Source organism: Armigeres subalbatus, chromosome 2, assembly GCF_024139115.2.
Source record: "Armigeres subalbatus isolate Guangzhou_Male chromosome 2, GZ_Asu_2, whole genome shotgun sequence".
Classification (NCBI taxonomy): domain Eukaryota; kingdom Metazoa; phylum Arthropoda; class Insecta; order Diptera; family Culicidae; genus Armigeres; species Armigeres subalbatus.
This window is the reverse complement of record NC_085140.1, coordinates 374,393,556-374,415,629: the sequence shown is the minus strand read 5'-3', so window position 1 is coordinate 374,415,629 and position 22,074 is coordinate 374,393,556. Positions and strand designations below refer to the sequence as shown.

The 22,074-nt window shown below is 40.3% G+C and overlaps 1 protein-coding gene across 9 annotated transcripts in view; it reads right to left on the bottom strand.

Annotated features, from left to right (window-relative positions):
- The window catches only part of LOC134213104 (ankyrin-3-like), a 305,479-nt gene that overhangs the window by 141,781 nt on the left and 141,624 nt on the right, over positions 1-22,074 (bottom strand). For all 9 annotated transcript variants that reach the window (XR_009979402.1, XM_062691712.1, XM_062691710.1 and 6 more), the window contains exon 3: positions 9,339-9,446. Coding sequence is in view for 8 of the 9 variants with exons in the window: in XM_062691712.1 (XP_062547696.1) it covers positions 9,339-9,446 (108 nt within the window). In the remaining variant the exon portion in view is untranslated. The remainder of the gene's footprint in view (positions 1-9,338; positions 9,447-22,074) is intronic.

Genomic DNA, 22,074 nt, shown 5'->3' with positions numbered 1-22,074 from the left:
AGGGGTCATTCTAATTTTCAGATAAAGTTCATTTTCGATTTTTCTTTTTGAATCTTCCGAAGTAAGCATTTTTTTTCAAATCTGTTCTACCATATCATTTGATTCTTTTCGAAACATTAAGAATCATTCAAAGTCTTTCTGAACAATTCTGAATATCTCGAAATAATCCACTGTAAAATACGACTTGAAAAAAATAATTTTAAAATCAACTGAACAAAATCGAGTTTAATGCAGTTTTAAACCGAAAGAAAATGTGATCGGATTAAAGGCTAGATTTAAAGTCCTCGCGTACTTTAAGGCTAGTTTACAAATAAGGAGCTTGTCTGCAAATTTCGCTCCCATGTGTGTGGACGAGATTTATAAAAAAATATAAAAAAGTAGAAATTCGCCCGATTTAAAATATAATACGGCGGAAATCTCCGAGATTACTTACTTTTTTTTTACTTTTCGCGACGAAATTGCATGAGTCCTGCTTTTTTTTGGAAGCCTATGGGAACAAAATCAATGGACAAGATTCCCGAGGCGTTAGGCTACTTTTCGCGGCATTTGAATTAATTTCGATCAAAAAGGGCCGTGAATTGATTAGATTTGACTTTTATTATATATTGAGAAAATCAAAGAGATGCGTAATTTTGTTGCGGTTTACGTTTCGGTATCGTAGAGTAAAATATAACGCGCCCTCATCGCAGCATTTCGGTTGCCTCATATCACATGTCGCCTGTAATAAATCCGAGCATATTTTACGATTATGTATTTATACCTAATTGTCAAATTTGTCCAAAACATATGACAAACACACATAATCCAAGTTTATATTTGGATAGAAATGATAAGAAATCTATCGAGAGTTAGGGACAAAATTGCACCTGCGGACGCAACGCCTCTGTTTGAATTGGAAAGTATCACGGAATAAAAACAATTCAGACAATATTTTGGATAGAAACCATAAAGAGCCCTACATCCTGTTAGTTCTAATCCCATCTCCAACCGCAAAATTGTTAAAGCACTCGGCGTCTCCATCAACCGTGACTTTACCATTGTGCCTCTTTTCCATTCCGTTAACTGCCGTACTAGGGTAAATACTTTCAAAGCTTCACAAGGCCAGTCACAGTTTTTTTATTAGTTTACATCAAAAAAGAAAACACTGAATCAACAATTTGACGCCACAATACACGGTTCGAGGCCGCATCTCTCCATCCTCGAATGCGCCCACGCTCGCCAAGTCGTTTTGCACCTGGTCTGCCCACCTTGCTCGCTGCGCTCCACGCCGTCTCGTACCTGCCGGATCGGAAGCAAACACCATTTTTGCAGGGTTGCTGTCCGGCATTCTTGCAACATGTCCTGCCCATCGTACCCTTCCGGCTTTAGCTACCTTCTGGATACTGGGTTCGTCGTAGAGCTGGGCGAGCTCGTGGTTCATTCTTCGCCGCCACACAACGTCTTCTTGCACACTGCCAAAGATGGTCCTAAGCACCCGTCTCTCGAATACTCCGAGTGCTTGCAAGTCCTTGTGTTTCAGGCGGGTGTACAGTTCTGGATTTACTGGATCTGTTGAAAATCGTACCCCGGCTGTTACACCCGGCTCTCCGCATGACACCTTATAGAGCAATGTTGAACAACAGGCACGTAAGTCCATCATCTTGTCTTAGTCCCCGGCACGATTCGAACGAACTGGAGTGTTCGCCAGTAGTCTTAACACAGTTTTGCATACTTTGGTAAGCTTCCCAGGAAAGCTGCTCTTGACCATAATTTTTCATAGCTCTACGCGGTCTATACTGTCGTATGCCGCCTTGAAATCAATGAACAGATGGTGCGTTGGGACCTGGTATTCACGGCATTTTTGAAGGATTTGCCGTACAGTAAAGATCTGGTCCGTTGTCGAGCGGCCGTCAACGAAGCCGGCTTGATAACTTTCCACGAACTCATTCACTAATGGTGACAGACGTCGGAAGATGATCTGAGTAATCACTTTGTAGACGGCATTAAAGATAGTGATCGCTCGAAAGTTCTCACACTCCAGCTTGTCGCCTTTCTTGTAGATGGGGCATATAACCCGATCAATAATGCATAACAAAATTATAACAAGGGGAGTTATTTATTTCAGAAAAATATTGTAATAAAATGTGTTATAAATTTTGCTGGTTAGTTGTTAAAATAACAAAAATTATATCAAAAATACCTCTAGCCATAACACAATTAAAACAGAGGTTGATACCTTCATATCAACATTATAACAAACGTTGATATAATTTTTCTGTACAAAAATCTATTTTCAAGGTAATTGCCTACATCACGGATAGAAAGCTGGTACGCCACCACGACGGATTTCCATCCATAATGTAGGCAATTAACTTTGTTCCAGCTATGCATTAATATCGAGCGGGTTCAAGTTATACCAAATATACTCTATTACCAATATAGTCCACTCTGGCTGATTTCGAAAGACAACACAGTACCGCCGCGGTGTCACAGAAGGCAAGCAATGTAGAGAAAAAACATGTCGAGGGGTGTTCAAACGTATAATGCAATATGCAGTATGACGTGTCTAAATGATGTGCTAGAAATCATTATATGATTCCATTTTGATATCTGAGTTTAAAAATAAAATTTTGAAAAATGTTTTCCAAATTGCTAAAAATTGTTAAATTTTTGTAATTCATCCAATTATCACACCCCTTGTCTATCGATTTCAGACGTTAGTTACCTTTTGCGACGCAAGATGGTGTAATTGTGCTGTCCGTTACCTAATATATGGGGATTTTTGAAGTGGACTATATTGTTAATCTACTATATTTGGTTATACTGAAGGTGATTACCTCCGACTTTGTTTCCAATGTCTACAAAAAATGTAGGCAGTTATTTTGTGAAAATAATCATAACTAATGTTGTTATGATATGAAATAAAACTAGCGGAAGACACATTTTTATCGAATTATCTAATTATAACACTTCTTCTTCTTATTGGCATTACATCCCAACACTGGGACAGAGCCACCTCGCACCTTAGTGTTCATTAAGCATTTCCACAGTTATTAACTGCGAGGTTTCTAAGCCAGGTTACCATTTTTGCATTCGTATATCATGAGGCTAGCACGATGCTACTTTTATGCCCAGGGAAGTCGAGACAATTTCCAATCCGAAAATTGCCTAGACCGGCACCGGAAATCGAACCCAGCCACCCTTAGCATGGTCTTGCTTTGTAGCCGCGCGTCTTACCGCACGGCTAAGGAGGGCCCCAAAATTATAACACACTTTGTTCTAAATAACAACCATTGATATAATGTGAATTGTTCAATTTCCCAGATTCTGACTATCAGCTTGTGCAGGCAAGTGGCTTGCTTTTCCGGGCCCAACTTGATGAGCCCAGCTCCGATACCATCCTTACCAGCTGCTTTATTGGTCTTTAGCTGTTGGATGGGATCCTTAGCTTCCCTCAAGGTGGGGGCTGGTTGGTTTTCATTGTCCGCTGAACTGACGTAGTCATCTCATCCGCTGCCTTGACTTTCACTGCTTGTACTCTCAGCGCCATTCAAATGTTCCTCGTAGTGCTGCTTCCACCTTTCGATCAACACACGTTCGTCCGTCAAGATGCTCCTATCCTTATCCCGGCACATTTCGGCTCGCGGCACGAAGCCTTTGCGGGATGCGTTGAGCTCCTAATGGAACTTGCGTGTTATTTGAGAACGGCACAGCTGTTCCATCTCCTCGCACTCCGCTTCTTCCAGGCGGCGTTTCTTCTCCTGAAAAAGGCGGGTCTGCTGTCTATATTTTCGTCTATAATGTTCCACGTTCTGTCGGGTACCTTGCTGCAGCGCGACTGCCCGCGCTGCGTCCTTCTTCTCCAGAATATATCTGCACTCTTCGTCGAACCAATCGTTCCGTCGACTTCGTCCCATATACCCGACGTTGTTCTCCGTTGCGTCGTTAATGGCTGCTTTGACTGTATTCCAGCAGTCTACAAGAGGGGCCCCATTGAGCTCACCCTCTTCCGGAAACGCTGCCTCGAGATGCTGCACGTATGCAGTGGCGACATCAAGTTGCTTTGGTCGCTCTAGGTCGTACCGCGGCGGTCGTCGGTACCGAACATTGTTGATGACGGATAGTTTTGGGCGCAGTTGAACCATCAGTGGACAGAGTCGATGTTAGCGCCACGATATGTCGATAATGTCGGAGAAGTGCCGTGCATCAATCAGGACGTGGTCGATTTGTGATACTGTCTGCAGTGGTGATCTCCAGGTGTACCGATACGGAAGGCTGTGTTGGAAGTAGGTGCTACGAATGGCCACATTCTTGGAGACGGCGAAATCAATTAGTCGTAGGCCGTTTTCGTTCGTCAGCCGGTGAGCGCTGAACTTCCCAATAGTCAAACTCCTCCTCTTGGCCAACCTGAGCGTTCAAATCTCCTATGATGATTTTGACGTCGTGGCTTGGGCAACTGTCGTACTCACGTTCCAGCTGCGCGTAGAAAGCATCCTTATAATCATCAGTGCTTCCGGAGTGTGGGCTATGGAGCCATGTTGGGCAAAGCCATTATAGACAACCGGTTTCGACAGCAGCGCGGCGGCAATGTCCCAGTGAGGGATGTAGTGATAATAAGAAAAAGTGAAGTAGAACCATTTTTGTATGACTGGTTGGGTTGAAACTTTGCCACCCCGAACTATTATATGCCTTAAGACTGCTTCCTTCGCCGCTTCTACTGCAGGGAATCACAGAATCTCTCTCCTTTTGAAGGGGACCAGATCCTGCGCACGGAGGCCGGCGTCAGTCTCCCTCCAAAGACGCTTCAAGAGAGAAGACATTACGGAGGCTCTCCTTGGGTCGGTTGCTGAGTTTCTGAACACGGAACATCGCTACACCGATCGTTTCGAGGCATGGGTTAGCTTAGAAGCCACAGGTAGTAACCAAAAGGTATCAGATAGCCTTCCCAAGTAATGTAGCGTTTTTTGGCCTAAACCACGGCCCTGTTTAATGCCCTCCTTCAAACTGATCTTAGTTTTGACTGACTCCTACGGTTTTTACCACTTTGGCTCGCCTTTCTGACGTCAAAATCTGGATTAAAAGAATCTTCAGTCAGGATTGGGAGAACCAGTGGGTAGAGATGTCCTGCACAGTTTCCAAGAAATCTGCTCTTTTATTTTTTCACATTTTTAAACAATTAAATAAAATGCTGCAAGCGAGTAATTCTCGCTGAAACCAGGCCGCCATTGGTACATATCTTTTGATTTCAAATTTTCCATCGCTATTAGTTACAATATATTGAAACTAGATGAAAAATGCTTTAGCTGAGCCAAATTGATGGACCCCTCGTTTTCTAAGGGGCTAAACAAACATGTTGTAAAAAAGTCGTTTTTTGGATAATTTCAAGGTAAGTAATCAAGTTATATCATAAAATTTTACGTTGAAACATCTTCAAAACTCATTGCTGTTGCATAGAGGATGAATAAAGCTTTCAATTGATGTAAACAAAATCTAAGCTAAAAAATTAAAATTGATAACAGTGCTTCCGAAGTCATGTACGGACAATTAGACAAACAGACGGTTCAAGTTCGGGGGCAGCAGGGACTATGTCCAAGGGCTTGACGATCACTCCCCAGGCCATCTGCGAGTTGTGGCGCCTGCCTAGGATGTGGTGGGGTTTGACAGTGGGACCTGTTAAACCTCTATAAAAAGCTGCATGTATCCGCAAGTAGGCTCCGCCAAAGCGACCGTGTGCCGCTCAAAGCGCACAAGCCCAAGTCCTGGTGTTAGGTGGGACGCTAAACAGCCCTGACACGACGGCCCTCCGACGAGACAGGAGGTTTGCGCAGGCCCAATAAGCCGCCTTTAAAAACAACTATTACGAACGACTAGAAGATAATACGACTCGATACAATCGGCAACGACCTAGGCGACGAATAAAGGATCACGATTGGAAGCTTGGAACATGGAACTGCAAGTCGCTAGGCTTCGCAGGTTGCGATAGGATAATCTACGATGAATTACATCCCCGCAACTTCGATGTCGTAGCGCTGCAGGAAATCTGCTGGACAGTACAGAAAGTGTGGAAAAGCGGGCATCGAGCGGCTACCTTCTACCAAAGCTGTGGCACCACCAACGAGCTGGGAACCGGCTTCATAGTGCTGGGAAAGATGCGCCAACGCGTGATTGGGTGGCAGCCAATCAACGCAAGGATGTGCAAGCTGAGGATAAAAGGCCGTTTCTTCAACTATAGCATCATCAACGTGCACTGCCCACACGAAGGGAGATCCGACGACGAGAAAGAAGCGTTCTATGCGCAGCTGGAGCAGACATACGATGGGTGCTCACTGCGAGACGTCAAAATCGTCATCGGTGACATGAACGCTCAGGTAGGAAGGGAGGAAATGTATAGACCGGTCATCGGATCGGATAGTCTGCATACCGTATCGAACGACAACGGCCAACGATGCATAAACTTTACAGCCTCCCGCGGAATGGTAGTCCGAAGCACTTTCTTCCCCCGCAAGAATATCCACAAGGCCACATGGAAATCACCTAATCAAGTAACGGAAAACCAAATCGACCACGTTCTAATCGACGGTAAATTCTTCTCCGACATCACGAACGTACGCACTTACCGCAGTGCGAATATAGAATCCGACCACTACCTCGTTGCAGTATGTCTGCGCTCAAAACTCTCGACGGTGATCAGCACGCGTCGGAGTCGTCCGCCGCGGCTAAACACTGGGCGGCTACAAGACGGTAGACTAGCCAAAGACTACGCGCAGCAGCTGGAAGTGGCACTCCCAACGGAAGAGCAGCTAGACGCAGCATCTCTTGAAGATGGCTGGAGAGATATTCGATCCGCCATTGGAAGCACCGCAACCGCTGCACTAGGCACGGTGGCTCCGGATCAGAGGAATGACTGGTATGACGGCGAATGTGAGCAGTTGGTTGAGGAGAAGAATGCAGCATGGGCGAGATTGCTGCAACACCGAACGAGGGCGAACGAGGCACGATACAAACGGGCGCGGAACAGACAAAACTCGATTTTCCGGAGGAAAAAGCGCCAGCAGGAAGATCGAGACCAGCAGGAAGAACACCTGAATGGCGATGTGGCAGACGAAGATGGCGGTATGGTGATGGACCTGGGAGAACGCGCGCAGGACATAATTCTACCGGCTCCGGATCTCCAGGAAATCCAGGAGGAGATTGGCCGGCTGAAGAACAACAAAGCCCCTGGGGTTGACCAACTACCAGGAGAGCTATTTAAACACGGTGGTGAGGCACTGGCTAGAGCGCTGCACTGGGTCATTACCAAGATTTGGGAGGAGGAAGTTTTGCCGCTGGAGTGGATGGAAGGTGTCGTGTGTCCCATCTACAAAAAGGGCGATAAGCTGGATTGTAGCAACTACCGCGCAATCACATTGCTGAACGCCGCCTACAAGGTACTCTCCCAAATTTTATGCCGTCGACTAGCACCAACTGCAAGGGAGTTCGTGGGGCAGTACCAGGCGGGTTTTATGGGCGAACGCTCCACTACGGACCAGGTGTTCGCCATTCGCCAAGTACTGCAGAAATGCCGCGAATACAACGTGCCCACTCATCATCTATTCATCGACTTCAAAGCCGCATATGATACAAGTATTCGTCGCCTAGGTCTTTGCCGATTATATCGAGTCGCATTATCTCTTATATTGTTCGTAATGATTGGTTTTCTAGGCGGCTTATTGGGCCAGCGCAAACCTCCTGTCTCGTCGGAGGGCTGTCGTGTCAGGGCTGTTTAGCGTCCCACCTAACACCAGGACTTGGGCTTGTGCGCTTTGAGCGGCACACGGTCGCTTTGGTGGGGCCTACTTGCGGATACATGCAGCTTTTTATAGAGGTTTAACAGGGCCCACTGTCAAACCCCACCACATCCTAGGCAAGCCCCACAACTCGCAGATGGCCTGGGGAGGGATCGTCAAGCCCTTGGACATAGTCCCTGCTGCCCCTGGGATAGATTTTGATTGACACGAGTGGTACGCTTTTCACGAAGCCCGTCCAGTTATTTGGTTTCGAAGACGACATTGAGTCACCAACACGTCGAAGACGAAGTACGTGATAGGAAGAGGCTCAAGAGAGGTCAATGTGAGCCACCCACCACGAGTTTCTATCGGTGGTGACGAAATCGAGGTGGTTGAAGAATTCGTGTACTTGGGCTCACTGGTGACCGCCGATAACGATACCAGCAGAGAAATTCGGAGACGCATAGTGGCTGGAAATCGTACGTACTTTGGACTCCGCAAGACGCTCCGATCGAATAGAGTTCGCCGCCGTACCAAACTGACTATCTACAAAACGCTTATAAGACCTGTAGTTCTCTACGGACACGAGACCTGGACGATGCTCGTGGAGGACCAACGCGCACTGGGAGTTTTCGAAAGGAAAGTGTTGCGTACCATCTATGGTGGGTTGCAGATGGCGGACGGTACGTGGAGGAGGCGAATGAACCACGAGTTGCATCAGCTGTTGGGAGAACCATCCATCGTTCACGCCGCGAAAATCGGAAGACTACGGTGGGCCGGGCACGTAGCCAGAATGTCGGACAGTAATCCGGTGAAAATGGTTCTCGACAACGATCCGACGGGAACAAGAAGGCGAGGTGCACAGCGGGCAAGGTGGATCGATCAGGTGGAGGACGATTTGCGGACCCTCCGCAGACTGCGTGGTTGGCGAAGTGCAGCCATGAACCGAGCTGAATGGAGAAGTCTTTTATGTGCAGCACAGGCCACTCCGGCCTTAGTCTGATGATAAATAAATAAACGGTTCAAGTTAGACTAAACATACGACGACAAACAACAGAAATATTTTCCCCTTGAAAAATACACCATTCCCGTATCGAAACGTCGGGTAAATAATGAACTCGTTGTGAAAATTGTAAGACTGAGAAGGCGTTCAATAAATAGAATTGATCTTTAGCTTAAACTCATACAAACAGGACTAAGGAAGCCTTTCACTATACTATGGTTGTGTTACAATGTAAGCAAATTAAAATTTATTTGGAATGCGACGACTGGTTAGATGGAAACCCTATTACTATTACTCTTTGGCCAGCGTCTTTTGTTTATTCGACCAGTTTTACCTTTTGCCACCAATTACGAATGGCGTAATGCCAGTGACAATATTTTAATTAGCGCACAGATCTACTTGTAATCTATCTGGAAACCATCAGCAGCAAAGGGCAAGAATCACCGAGAAATTTGGATTTTTTATCGAAAGCAGGAAGATAATATCAAAATCCTAATTTATAGAGATTTCTATTCCTTTTAAATAAGATTCTAAATTTGGTTCATTTCCAAGAGACTTCATTCAATTAGGATCAATCAAACTTCACTTACCGCGTTACATGTGTTTATATCTGTGACCTGTTCGGTCTCGAGGTACTCTATCAGTTTCGGTAGATCTCCGGCCCGGGCTGCTCTGAGGAAAGCTGTGTTTGTGTCGTTCTGTAAAAGAGAAAGGGAAAAATGGATGAGGTCATGAGAAACAGGATGATGCTGACGAAAACATCAAATCCAAGGTTATTCGAGAGCCCAATTAAAAGAGCTCTGTGCGACGTGTAAATCGATAAGAAGGAGGGCGATCGTGTACTCAAGTGAGTCTATTAAATTAAGTTACCCGACATCCGCAAGAGCAAAGCTGAAATATGATTGGTATTAAGAATTTCGCGAATCGAATTTGATATTTAGTTGTACACCCAACTGTAAAATATGCGGGTACATTTAATGCTAAGTAACATCGACAGTTGATCCCAATGCACACACTGTTACATATATTGCTGAGCCAAGCTATTAATTTCGAATCCATAAATCACCATTTGGTATCATAAATTTCATTTTTACTGCCTCGAGCGTGTTTGCATGATCCGAGAATGCACTCGTTTTCAAGACCATCCGGAGGCCGGAGAAAAATAAGAATACCAATGGGGAATTTAAATAGACTGATGAAGCAACCAACAACGGCAGCATGCAGCAGACTTGACCCCTTTCAGTTTATTTAAAGGGCTCCACAACAGATGATGATGGGGGGATGATGCAATGCTCACTCACTGGACCAGAGTCCCGAGTAGAAGGAAGACATCGAACGATGAGTTACTATCTGTGGGGAAAAAAGCAATCAGCTATTGAGAAGACTCTTTAAATTTTCAAGACATTTGATTATCTTGTCGTATATTTGTCAAACACTGTTTTAAAAGTCATTAGATAATAAGTCCATCTATACAATCTTCTTAATTCTTTGCTTAACTGTAACAATTATTATTTAGAATTTTCCTACTACTCGGAGGAGGAATACTCCAATGTCCAACCTTAGCTTTTTACGATTTCTTCTTTGAAATGAATCCAAATAAGGAAACAACATTCACTTATTTTACTTCTTACTGTTGAGCAGCTGAGCCAAGAAGTTTGAAACAGACCCAACTCAGCGTCAGCCATGATGACGAGAGGTCAAACTCGTTAAAAATTAAGATTATTCCGCGGTGCGAGTGTGAGTTTAGCAGCCAGGATTAGAGCTGCATTAAAAGAATGCGGTCCGATGTTTTATGATATGGCAGCATTCTGGTCGGCAGGGACGACACGGAAGATGATATAATTGTTTAATCAAATATCTTTACCAGTTTTATCTTGCGAGAGCGTCACCATGTTTGGCTTGGTTTCGAGTTTCGACACAACACCGCCGGTGTGCAATTCTGTTACTATTTGTTCAACAGTAAACCTAAATCGATCGAGCGGTGTTATCTTTAAAATTAAATTTGCTTTGACAATTGGGCTCTGTGGTTGTGCAAATGGCAATTGGTGCGGTGTCATACTGCAAATATTTGGTACGATTGTTGACACCGGATTGTAAAGATAATGGTTTAACCTGTTGATTAGACTGACCCACCTTTATATGCGAAAAAACAATAATCACATTATCTATGAGACAACTCACGTATTTGATGCTAGGAACATCTTGTGAATTTATCAGCTGGCGATTTAAATTTTGAGGAAGTTCAAGCGAGTATAAAATTCTGTTAAAAACCCATATTAATCCACCTAGCATTGATGATGCCTTTCTCGTGCATTATAAAATATATATAAATATATATACATTAGAAAGGTCAAAAAAGCTCTTTAGGAGAATAGATCACATTTTTACGATCATTTTGCATGTTTTTGCATTAGTTAAAATGCATCGCCATTATTTTCTGAAAAAATTTTTTTTTTGGTTTTGAATTTTTTTTCCCTTGGGAAAAAACAATAATTTTTCAATAATTCCGAAAAGCAATCTCCGATCGAGCTAATTTTCAATAGCAAATAATGGGATCGCATTCCCCGTCGAATGCAACTTGTTGCGAGTAAATCGGATAATGCTAAGTTTCAAAAAGTGTGTCTACAAAAATTTGTACCCATACACACATACACACACACATACATACATACACACATACAGACATCACCTCAGTTCGTCAAGCTGAGTTGATCGGTATATAACACTATGGGTCTCCGGGCCTTCTATCAAAAGTTCTTTTTTGAAGCAATCATATAGCCTTTCGGTACAACTTTGTTTTACGAGAAAGACAAAAATGTGGCAAAATTCAGGCGTAATTGTCAGCAAATTGATGGTAGAAGAAATCGGAGGCAGACCAAATTGGGGTATGATAAAAATCGAGACCTCATTGTAACTTGTACATATTCATTTTTAGAATGATAGCATGAATAATATTAAAAGTAATCGAATTTTAATCGTTTTTATTTGAACAAATAATTAATCAGCAGACCAAATGCGCATTGATTTGATAGAAGCCCGAAATAGTGCTTTATCAATTCATAAGCAGTATCTTGATGTAAAGTTCACATATTATATTATCGTTTCATATTATATCTACTGAAAAAGTTGTAATCTGAAAAAATATTAGCATCATTATTATTATCCTCATCTTTTAGAAAACCAAGAATGGGTGAAAACGGACGGATCAACATTGGCGTTGACGTTTCAAAAAAAAGTTGAAGTTTCAAATAAATTTGCGATGGAAATCCGAATGAATTTCCGATGGGAATTCGAATGAATTTTCGATGGAAATGCAAATGAATTTCCGATAGAAAATCGAATGAATTTGCGATGGAAATTCGAATAAATTGCCGACGGAACATCAAATTAATTTCCGATGGAAATGCAAATGAATTTCCGATGGAAATTCAAATGATTTCCCGATGGGAATGTGAATGAATTTCCGATGGAGATTCAAATGATTCCCCGATGGAAATTCAAATGAATATCCGATAAAAATTTGAATGAATTTCCGATGAAAATTCGAATGAATTTCCGATTTGAATTCGAATAAATTTCCGATTTAAATTGGAATGAATATTCGATGGAAATGGAAATGAATTTCCAATAAAAATTCGAATGAATTTCCAATGGAAATTCGAATGGAAATTCAAATGAATTTCCGATGGAAATTCGAACGAGTTTCCGATGGAAATTTGAACGAGTTTCCGATGGAAATTCGAACGAGTTTCCGATGGAAATTCGAATGAATTTCCGATGAAATTTCCGATGGGAAGTCGAATTAATTCCCAATGGAAATTCGGATGAACTTTCGATGGAAAATCGAATGATTTTCCGATGGAAATTAGAATGAATTTCCGATGGAAATTCGAATGAATTTCCGATGTTAGTTCGAATGAATTTGTGATGGAAGTTCGAATGAATTTCCGATGGAAGTTCGAATGAATTTCCGATGGAAATTCGAATGAATTCCTGATGGTAGTTCGAATGAATTTCCGATGGAAGTTCGAATGAATTTCCGATGGAAATTCGAATGAATTCCTGATGGTAGTTCGAATGAATTTCTGATGGAAGTTCGAAAGAATTTCCGATGAAAATTCGAATGAATTTCCGATGGAAATTCGAATGAATTTCCGATGGTAATTCGCATGAATTTCCGATGGAAATTCGAATGAATTTCCGATGGAAATTCAAATGAATTTCCGTTAAAAATTTCAAAGGGAATTCGAATCAATTTCCGATGTTAGTTCAAATGAATTTCTGATGGAAGTTCGAATGAATTTCCGATGGAAATTCGGATGAATTTCCGATGGAAATTCGAATGAATTTCCGATGGAAATTCGAATGAATTTCCAATGGAAATTCGAATGAATTTCCAATAAAAATTCCAATGGAAATTCGAATGAATTTCCGATGGAAATTCGAATGAATTTCCAATAAAAATTCCAATGGAAATTCGAATGAATTTCCTATGAAAATTCCAATGGAAATTCGAATGAATTTTTGATGGAAATTCAAATGAATTTCCGATTTAAATTCGAATAAATTTCCGATTTGAATTCGAATGAATTTTCGATTTGAATTGAAATGAATTTTCGATGGAAATGCAAATGAATTTCCGATGGAAATTCGAATGATTTCCCGATGAAAATTTGAATGAATTTCCGATAAAAATTTGAATGAATTTCCGATGAAAATTCGAATGAATTTCCGATGGAAATTCGAATGAATTTCCGATGGTAATTCGAATGAATTTCCGATTTGAATTCGAATAAATTTCCGATTTAAATTGGAATGAATATTCGATGGAAATGCAAATGAATTTCCGATGGAAAATCAAATGATTTCCCGATGGAAATTTGAATGAATTTCCGATGGAAATTCGAACGAGTTTCCGATGGAAATTCGAACGAGTTTCCGAAGGAAATTCGAACGAGTTTCCGAAGGAAATTCGAACGAGTTTCCGATGGAAATTCGAATGAATTTCCGATGGAATTTCCGATGGGAATTCGAATTAATTCCCAATGGAAATTCAGATGAACTTTCGATGGAAATTCGAATGAATTTCTGATGGAAATTCAAATAAATTTCCGATGGGAATTCGAATGAATTTTCTATGGAAATGCAAATGAATTTCAGATGGAAATTCGAATGAATTTCCGATGAAAATTCGGATGAATTTCTAATGGAAATTCGAATGAATTTTTGATGGAAATTCAAATGAATTTCCGATTTGAATTCGAATAAATTTCCGATTTGAATTCGAATGAATTTCCGATTTGAATTGAAATGAATTTTCGATGGAAATGCAAATGAATTTCCGATGGAAATTCAAATGATTTCCCGATGGAATTTCAAATGATTTCCCGATGAAAATTTGAATGAATTTCCGATGAAAATTCGAATGAATTTCCAATGAAAATTCAAATGAATTTCCGATGGATATTCCAATGAATTTCCGATGAAAATTCGAATGAATTTCCGATGGAGATTCGAATGAATATCCGATGGAGATTCGAATGAATTTCCGATGGAAATTCGAATGAACTTCCGATGGAAATTTGAATGAATTTCCGATGGAAATTCGAATGAATTTCCGATGGAAATTCGAGTGAATTTCTGATGGAAATTCGAGTGAATTTCCGATGGAAATTCGAGTGAATTTTCGATGGAAATTCGAGTGCATTTCTGATGGAAATTCGAATGAATTTCCGATGGAAATTCGAATGATTTCCTGATGAAAATTTGAATGAATTTCCGTTAAAAATTTGAATGAATTTCCGATGAAAATTCGAATGAATTTCCGATGAAAATTCGAATGAATTTCCGATGGAGATTCGAATGAATTTCCGATGGAGATTCAAATGAATTTCCGATGGAGATTCGAATGAATTTCCGATGGAAATTCGAATGAACTTCCGATGGAAATTCGAATGAATTTCCGATGGAAATTCGAATGAATTTCTGATGGAAATTCGAATGAATTTCTGATGGAAATTCGAATGAATTTCCGATGGAAATTCGAATGAATTTCCGATGGAAATTCGAATGAATTTCCGATGGAAATTCGAATGAATTTCCGATGGAAATTCGAATGAATTTCCGATGGAAATTCGAATGAATTTCCGATGGAAATTCGAATGAATTTCCGATGGAAATTCGAATGAATCCAATGAAAATTCGAATGAATATCCAATGGAAATTCGAATGCATTTCCGATGGAAATTCGAATGAATATCCGATGGAAATTAGAATGAATTTCCTATGGAGATTCGAAAAAAAATCCGATTGAAATTCGAATGAATTTCTGATGGGAATTCGAATTCGAATGAATTTCCAATGGAAATTCGAATGAATTTCCGATGAAAGTTTGAAAGAATTTCCGATGGAAATTCGAAAGAATTTTCGATGGAAATTCGAATGAATTTTTGATGGAAATTCGAATGAATTTTTGATGGAAATTCGAATGAATTTCTGATGGAAATTCGGATGAATTTCCTATGGGAATTCGAATTGATTCCCAATGGAAATTCGAATGAATTACCGATGGAAAATCGAATGAATTTCCGATGGAGATTCAAATGAATTTCCGATACAAGTTCTATAGCATTTCCGATGGAGATTTAAATAAACTTCCTAGGAAAATTAGCATCAGAATGAGAACTAAAGGTAAAAAAATGTCACGGAACGCCATGACATTACTATCATTTGATATTAATTCGGCTCTCTCTCGTTACAATTGTGAGATGTAGAACAATGACCTATTAGAAAAAGTTATTGGATCCTTCAAGGGCAGATGTAGCTGTTATATAAAAACACAATGATAAGAACTAATGAAAAAAGTTATTAGCAAATTAGTTTCATCCCCATAACATCAAAATGCCCGCGATCGCACATGCCTTACAAATCCACCTAGTCTGTCGCTTGATTTAGAATGACATAATAAACAGCTGCATTCGACCGACGCTGAGAAGATTTACCACTCTCTTCTGATTGTGGGAAAATATACATCGTTTGTTGTTAACCCTTCTATTTCTTCATTAAATCACTTACTTATTGTATTTTCATTCTTTTCAAGAATGTATGCAGAAGTTCGAACATCAGTGTAGTTTTTTGCCAGTTGATTTATTTATTTTATAATCACTTTATGATCACCACGAGCCTTAGACGCAGCGGCAAAACCACGATAGGTTCAAACCCCGGCTCTTGTGTCACATCATTAACCTTTTGTCTGTGCTCTGGGGTCAATATGACCCCAGGCCACTTTGAGTGGCTGCCATCCTAGGTGCAATCAATCGAAAAATCTTGAAAATATGCGCTACAGTGTATTTTTTTCAAAAAACTTATGTTGTCTGTGCTCTGGGGTCAAATTGACCCCAAATTGATATAGCTATAACTTTCTTAATGTTCGGCCAATTTTGAATTTTTGGGGCTGTTTCGAAAGATAATTTAACCATCTTTCAGGTCGTTACCAAAGATTGACTATTGATGGGCGGGTACATCGTGGGGAGGGGTTTTCGTAAAAAGGGTACAAAAACAGTGATTTTTCATGCTTATTTTACTTATATCTGAATATTCTACCCATTTTGAACTGCACCTTTTCAAAAAGGTTATGCAGGAAGGCATGTGCTTTGACATGAGGCGTGATAAGTTCAGAACTTGGCCGCCAGGTGGTGGTATATTTGAATTCATTATTTTAGACTACTCAAGTAATTCCGATATATGGAATTTTCCTCATTGTAAATATTCTTATCGCACAAATTTGAAATTTTTAAATATCTAAATATCATCTTTGACAAAGTTCGTCTGGTAGGAATGGACTGCCATGGGACGGAATAAATAATAAGGAAATTTTCAAATAGGCGGCGCTAGTGTACTTGCAATATTCTTGCATGTTTGAAATATTGCTTTAGCTTGAGATCCCTCATACCTACACCCAAGTCGTATTCGGCAACATTGTTCAGGATGTCCAGGACTACAAAGCGGTGCTCAATATAATGAGCACTTTTTCCAAGATGCGGCGTTAGTGAGCTGTTATATTTGAGTATATTGTTCCATGTGAGATCTGATGTATTTTGGTTTGTAGCATTTTTGACAAACATAAATGTTGTGGTAAAGTTTTCTTTGTATTCAACCTGCTCCAGCGATGCTGCAAATAATATAATGTGTTCACAGAATATGTTTCAGGTCATCCAAGAAAACCCTGGAATTAAGGCCTTTGGGTCTACATGCGTAACCAAAGATCAGCCAATTTTCCGCCTATTAGTAAAATTCCCAATTATTACTTTCGTCACAAGACAGTCCATTCCCACTAGACGACCTTTGAACAAGACGCCATTTTAACAAATTTTAAATTTGTGCGATAAGAATATTTACACTGAGGAGAATTCTATATATCGGAATTACTTGAGTAGTCTAAAATAATGAATTCAAATATACCACCACCTGGCGGCCAAGTTCTAAACTTATCAATGCCTCATGTTAAAGCACACGCTTTCCTTCATAACCTTTTTTAAAAAGGTTCAGTTCAAAATGGGTAGGATTTTCGGATATAACTAAAATATTCATGAAAAATCATTGTTTTTGTACCCTTGTTCACTAAAACCCCTCCTTGCGAAGTACCCGCCCATCAATAGTCAATATTTGGTAACGATCTGAAAGATGAATAAATTATCTTTCGAAACAGCCCCAAAAATCCAAAATCGGCCAAACATTAAAAAAGTTATAGCAATTTCAATTTGGGGTCAATTTGACCCCAGAGCACAGACAACGTAAGTTTTTTTGAGCACAGACAGAAGGTTAATGACTTCAAAAAACACAGCGCATGCGATATTTGCTGTTGTAGTTTACTTTAAAGATCCCCGTGCACATGTTGACATCACCACATTTAGAATAATGATCGTTGTGCAACAATCTTGAATGTGCATTCTTGATGGATTCAAAAGTGACATTTCCTTTTTTCATTTTGTTCAACTGCTTTCATTGACATTAAAATGAACAAACTCACTATAGCATCCCATGCAATACGAGTGATCTTTGCAGATGGACTCTTGAAACGATTAAAATTCTGCCCTGTTAAATGGAAGATAATGTGGTCAAATAATTTCAAGATTGGATGAAGAATGGGCTGGATTCGTTTTTATTGATTCTGGTCTCAAGTGGAGTGCAACGTCACCAGCGGGAAAATCCCATGCGCTCATCTCCATTTATATACACACGATAGGATTATATTAATGTAAACATCAGATTCTCATATGCATCAAAAGTTGGTCAGTGGATGGACTAGAAGTGCTAATGACGTTTGGTCATCAGAGAAAAATTGTTTTATTATTAAGACCAGACTGCATCGTGATGTTGAAAGCGATGTTTCCATGTCCTACATGTGAGCTGTTCTCTCAGAAATATATCAATTCATCACGATGTACACACTTTATAATATTGTACAGTATTTAGTCTGAAATGTTATTCCACGGTTAGATAAAGCCATCAAGCCGACCACGAAATTTAGTGGCCACTATTACAAGCCCCAAAAGTGAGGAATATTGGCTTGTAAATACTCCGTAATTAATTAGTGCACAACACTAGTTATACCGCGAAATCCCCACCTCTAAATATAGCTTCCCATCCAGGTATCCATAACATACGCTCTCCGTAGTAGTGATGATTGATTTTCATGTAATGGGATCACATAATTGCCAGGTAGGTAGTTGATAATGGAGATATTTATGGCAATTAATTGTGTAACAAGTAGCAACTGGACGAGCTGGGCCAATTGAAAGAAATTACAGACCCTTCTTCGGCTTGAAAACCAAGCCTGATTTTTAAAAAAGTCGTAAGTCAATGAAGCCCCGCTTTACTGCTCCACAAATTTCATAGCAAGCATCAAAGATATATAAGAAAAAAAAACAGACTTGTTACAAACGAGAAAGAGAAGCATTTAAGAGAACATTCCTCTCTGAAATACAACCTTCCGAAAAATCATTCCAGAACTGTGCGAGGCAGCGAATGCGAAGAGAAAAATACCTTCCAGCATTCGATCAATTTTATGCCGCTTTCCAAGTATGGGAGCAATACGTCCGACGAAGAGAAGCATTCGAAGTACGAGGCTACAAAATATATAAGTCCGTCCGAAACATATTCATTGCATCAGACTGAGTGCAGCGCTGCCATTGCACGCTGAGAAGCAGTTTTCTGGATGTTTCATTGAAAGCATGTTCAGCTATTTGTGGAGTAAACAATCTTGCAAGAAATAGATTTAATGTGCCCTCCGAGTTATACGAACGCACAGAAAATCAGAACATTGCAATGAAATGGGTCAAAGATTCGCTAATGTATGAAAGCATATAAACAAACTTCCGTCCAACCACGCCTCGTCAGAATCGACATCACCATTCAGTGGTCCGCCTTGAAATACGAATAATTTGGTAGCGTTTGTTTTGGGTGGTTTTCTCTGGAACCGCGATTACCTCATTCAGCGCGGCAAGAAACTGGGATATTAGCATATGAATGAGGAAATTAAGCGGTCTTCTCTTCGCCATTAGTCAAATATAGAAAACAAGCGCACGAGTATTTGCTTTGCAAATCTGAAGAGAACTGATCCACATTACTACAGTCCTTGATGATAAGTTATTCATTTTCATCCGATTGCAGGTATTTGAACAAAAAATAGAGAAGGTCCTTCTGGGTTCCGCTGATAACTGAGTATTTTTTTCATAGAGACATAGAGACTACAATGGAACCCATTGTTTATGTTTGATATTCAAGTTCTAAGGAAAATAGAAAGTGATTAGAGAGATGGCAATTGATACATACATTTAGAAAAGAAATATATTATTCAGATGCCAGTATTTGAAATTCGAGTGTCATTCAAAATTACAAAAAAATATTAATCGATTAGTATGATGATCACAAAACACAAGGTTTTCATCTTACAACTGTAAATGTTCAGATTGCTTTTGATAAGCCAAAATTGGCGAAGCAAGCCAATGGAGCCGACAACGATTTAAAGATTATTTTGTCACAAAATGAAGCTGTCAGCTTGAAATCACTCTTGAAATAATAAAATGTACTTGTAATCGAATCATCGATCGGTCGAAATGCTCTTGGATGACGGATGTGCATCATCAAGCATAATGGCAAATGCCTGGATTGAAGGACCTGATCAATCGTAAAAAGCATCACACTGGGAAACGGTTTTTAGTAGCCAAATCTATGGTATTCTAAAACAGCGGTTCTCAACCTGGGGTACATGTACCCCGGGGGTACCTTCGCTGGCTCCAGGGGGTACCTCTAACAAAAGTGCACAGAAATAAATAATGAATAATAAACAGCGCGTAAAACTTGACATGCGGAAATTTAAGCTATTCTACGCTGAAATGGCCCTCTTCTTAACAATATTGCTTACAACTTGTATGCAATATCGACGATTCATTCTTTCAAGAAGCTCTGAAGCCTTTTTCAAGAGGCCAGAAAGCCTCCATTTTTAAGCGGCCCGAAAGCCTAATTTTTCAAAAGGCACGGAAGCCTCCTTTTTCAAAGAGGCTCGGAAACCTCCTTTTTTAAAGAGGCTTCGAAGCATCTTTTTTTAAAAAGGCTCGAAAGCCTCCTTTCCAAAGAGGCTCGGAAGCCTTCTTTTTTTAAAAAGACTCGGAAGCCTCCTTTTTTAAAGAGGCTCGGAAGCCTCCTTTCAAGAGGCTCGGAAGCCACCTTTTAAGAGGACCGAAAGCCGCTTTTCAAGAGACCCGGAAGCCTCCTTTCAAGAGGCCCGGAAGCCTTCTTTCAAGAGGCCCGGAAGCCTCCTTTCAAGAGGCCCGGAAGCCTCCTTTCAAGAGGCCAGAAGCCTCCTTTCAAGAGGCCCGGAAGCCTTCTTTCAAGAGGCCCGGAAGCCTCCTTTCAAGAGGCCCGGAAGCCTCCTTTCAAGAGGCCCGGAAGCCTCCTTTCAAGAGGCCCGGAAGCCTCCTTTCAAGAGGCCCGGAAGCCTCCTTTCAAGAGGCCCGGAAGCCTCCTTTCAAGAGGCCCGGAAACCTCCTTTCAAGAGGCCTGGAAGCCTCCTTTCAAGAGGCTCGGAAGCCCTCAATAGTCATATCCTGTATGAAGCTGTTAGCCTATTTCTACGCTTCTCGGAAGAATCATTACAAGCTTGGAGCCCCCTTTTAAAAGATCTCCTTTCATGTGGTTCGGAACCATCCTTGTATAAACTAAATGTGTATTGTAAAGTTTCACGTAATAATGAAAATTTAAGCCAACTTCAAGAAGAGCCATTTATCACGTTGGTTTTAAGGTCTATTTTTCAAACCTGTCAACCTGTCAATATCTGTATTGCATTTTCACAGCTAATCCTTTTTGTAAAGCAACATAAAGCTACTGTTGTTACATGACAATAAATTGAATTTAATTTAGACGCCATGACGTAAATATAAGTCAAACCTATTTTCAAGTCACGTGTAATTTTGTGGGTGTTCTTGTTGCCATGTAATTTTAAGAAAAGACGTAAATATGCGTCGCTCCTTTTATGTGCATTCAACCAAACTTACATTTACATGGATTTTTTAAATGTGTTGATCTTCCGCAACCACTGGATCATAATGAGTTGAACTTACAGCTTGATGATAAATCAATGCTCAGATGACTTTATTTTAATAATTTGGTTTAAGTGTATTCAACCCAATTGTCTTATTTTAATTTTATTTTTCGGAAGCAGATTCAATTGCAAATAAAAATGCAATATATTTTCCCGTGAAAATTGAAAGAAATGAAAAGTGGATAACATTAGGGGATTATGCGTAAAAATCTAAAAAAAATCAGAGAAAATTCAAAGAATGAGTTACCGAAGAAACACGAAAAAAAGCGAGAAAAATGGAAAAAAATCATGTGGAAATTAAAGGAATTCAGAGGAAGTCCCCGGGAAAATTTAGAGAGAATTTGCTGAAGAAATTTGAAGGACATTCCAGAGGATATTATTCAAAGGGATATTCGAAAGGAATTTCTTGGAAAATATTAAGCAATTTTCCGACGAAGTTCACAAAAATTCAATAAAACTCGAATGAGTTTTCCGAGAAAATTTAAAAAAAAATCCCCGGGCAAATTTGTAGGATTTTCAGAAGTTTTTTTTTCATTGGAAAATTGCTTTGAATTTCCTCACGAAGTTCCTTAGAATTTTTCGTCTTTCTAAGCGAAATTAGTTCGAATTTCCTCGGGAAATTATTTCGAATTTCCTTGGGAATGTCATATTAATTTCCTCAAAAAATTCCTTAATATTTCCTCGGGATATTCCTTCGAATCTCCTCAGGAAACTCCTTCGAATTT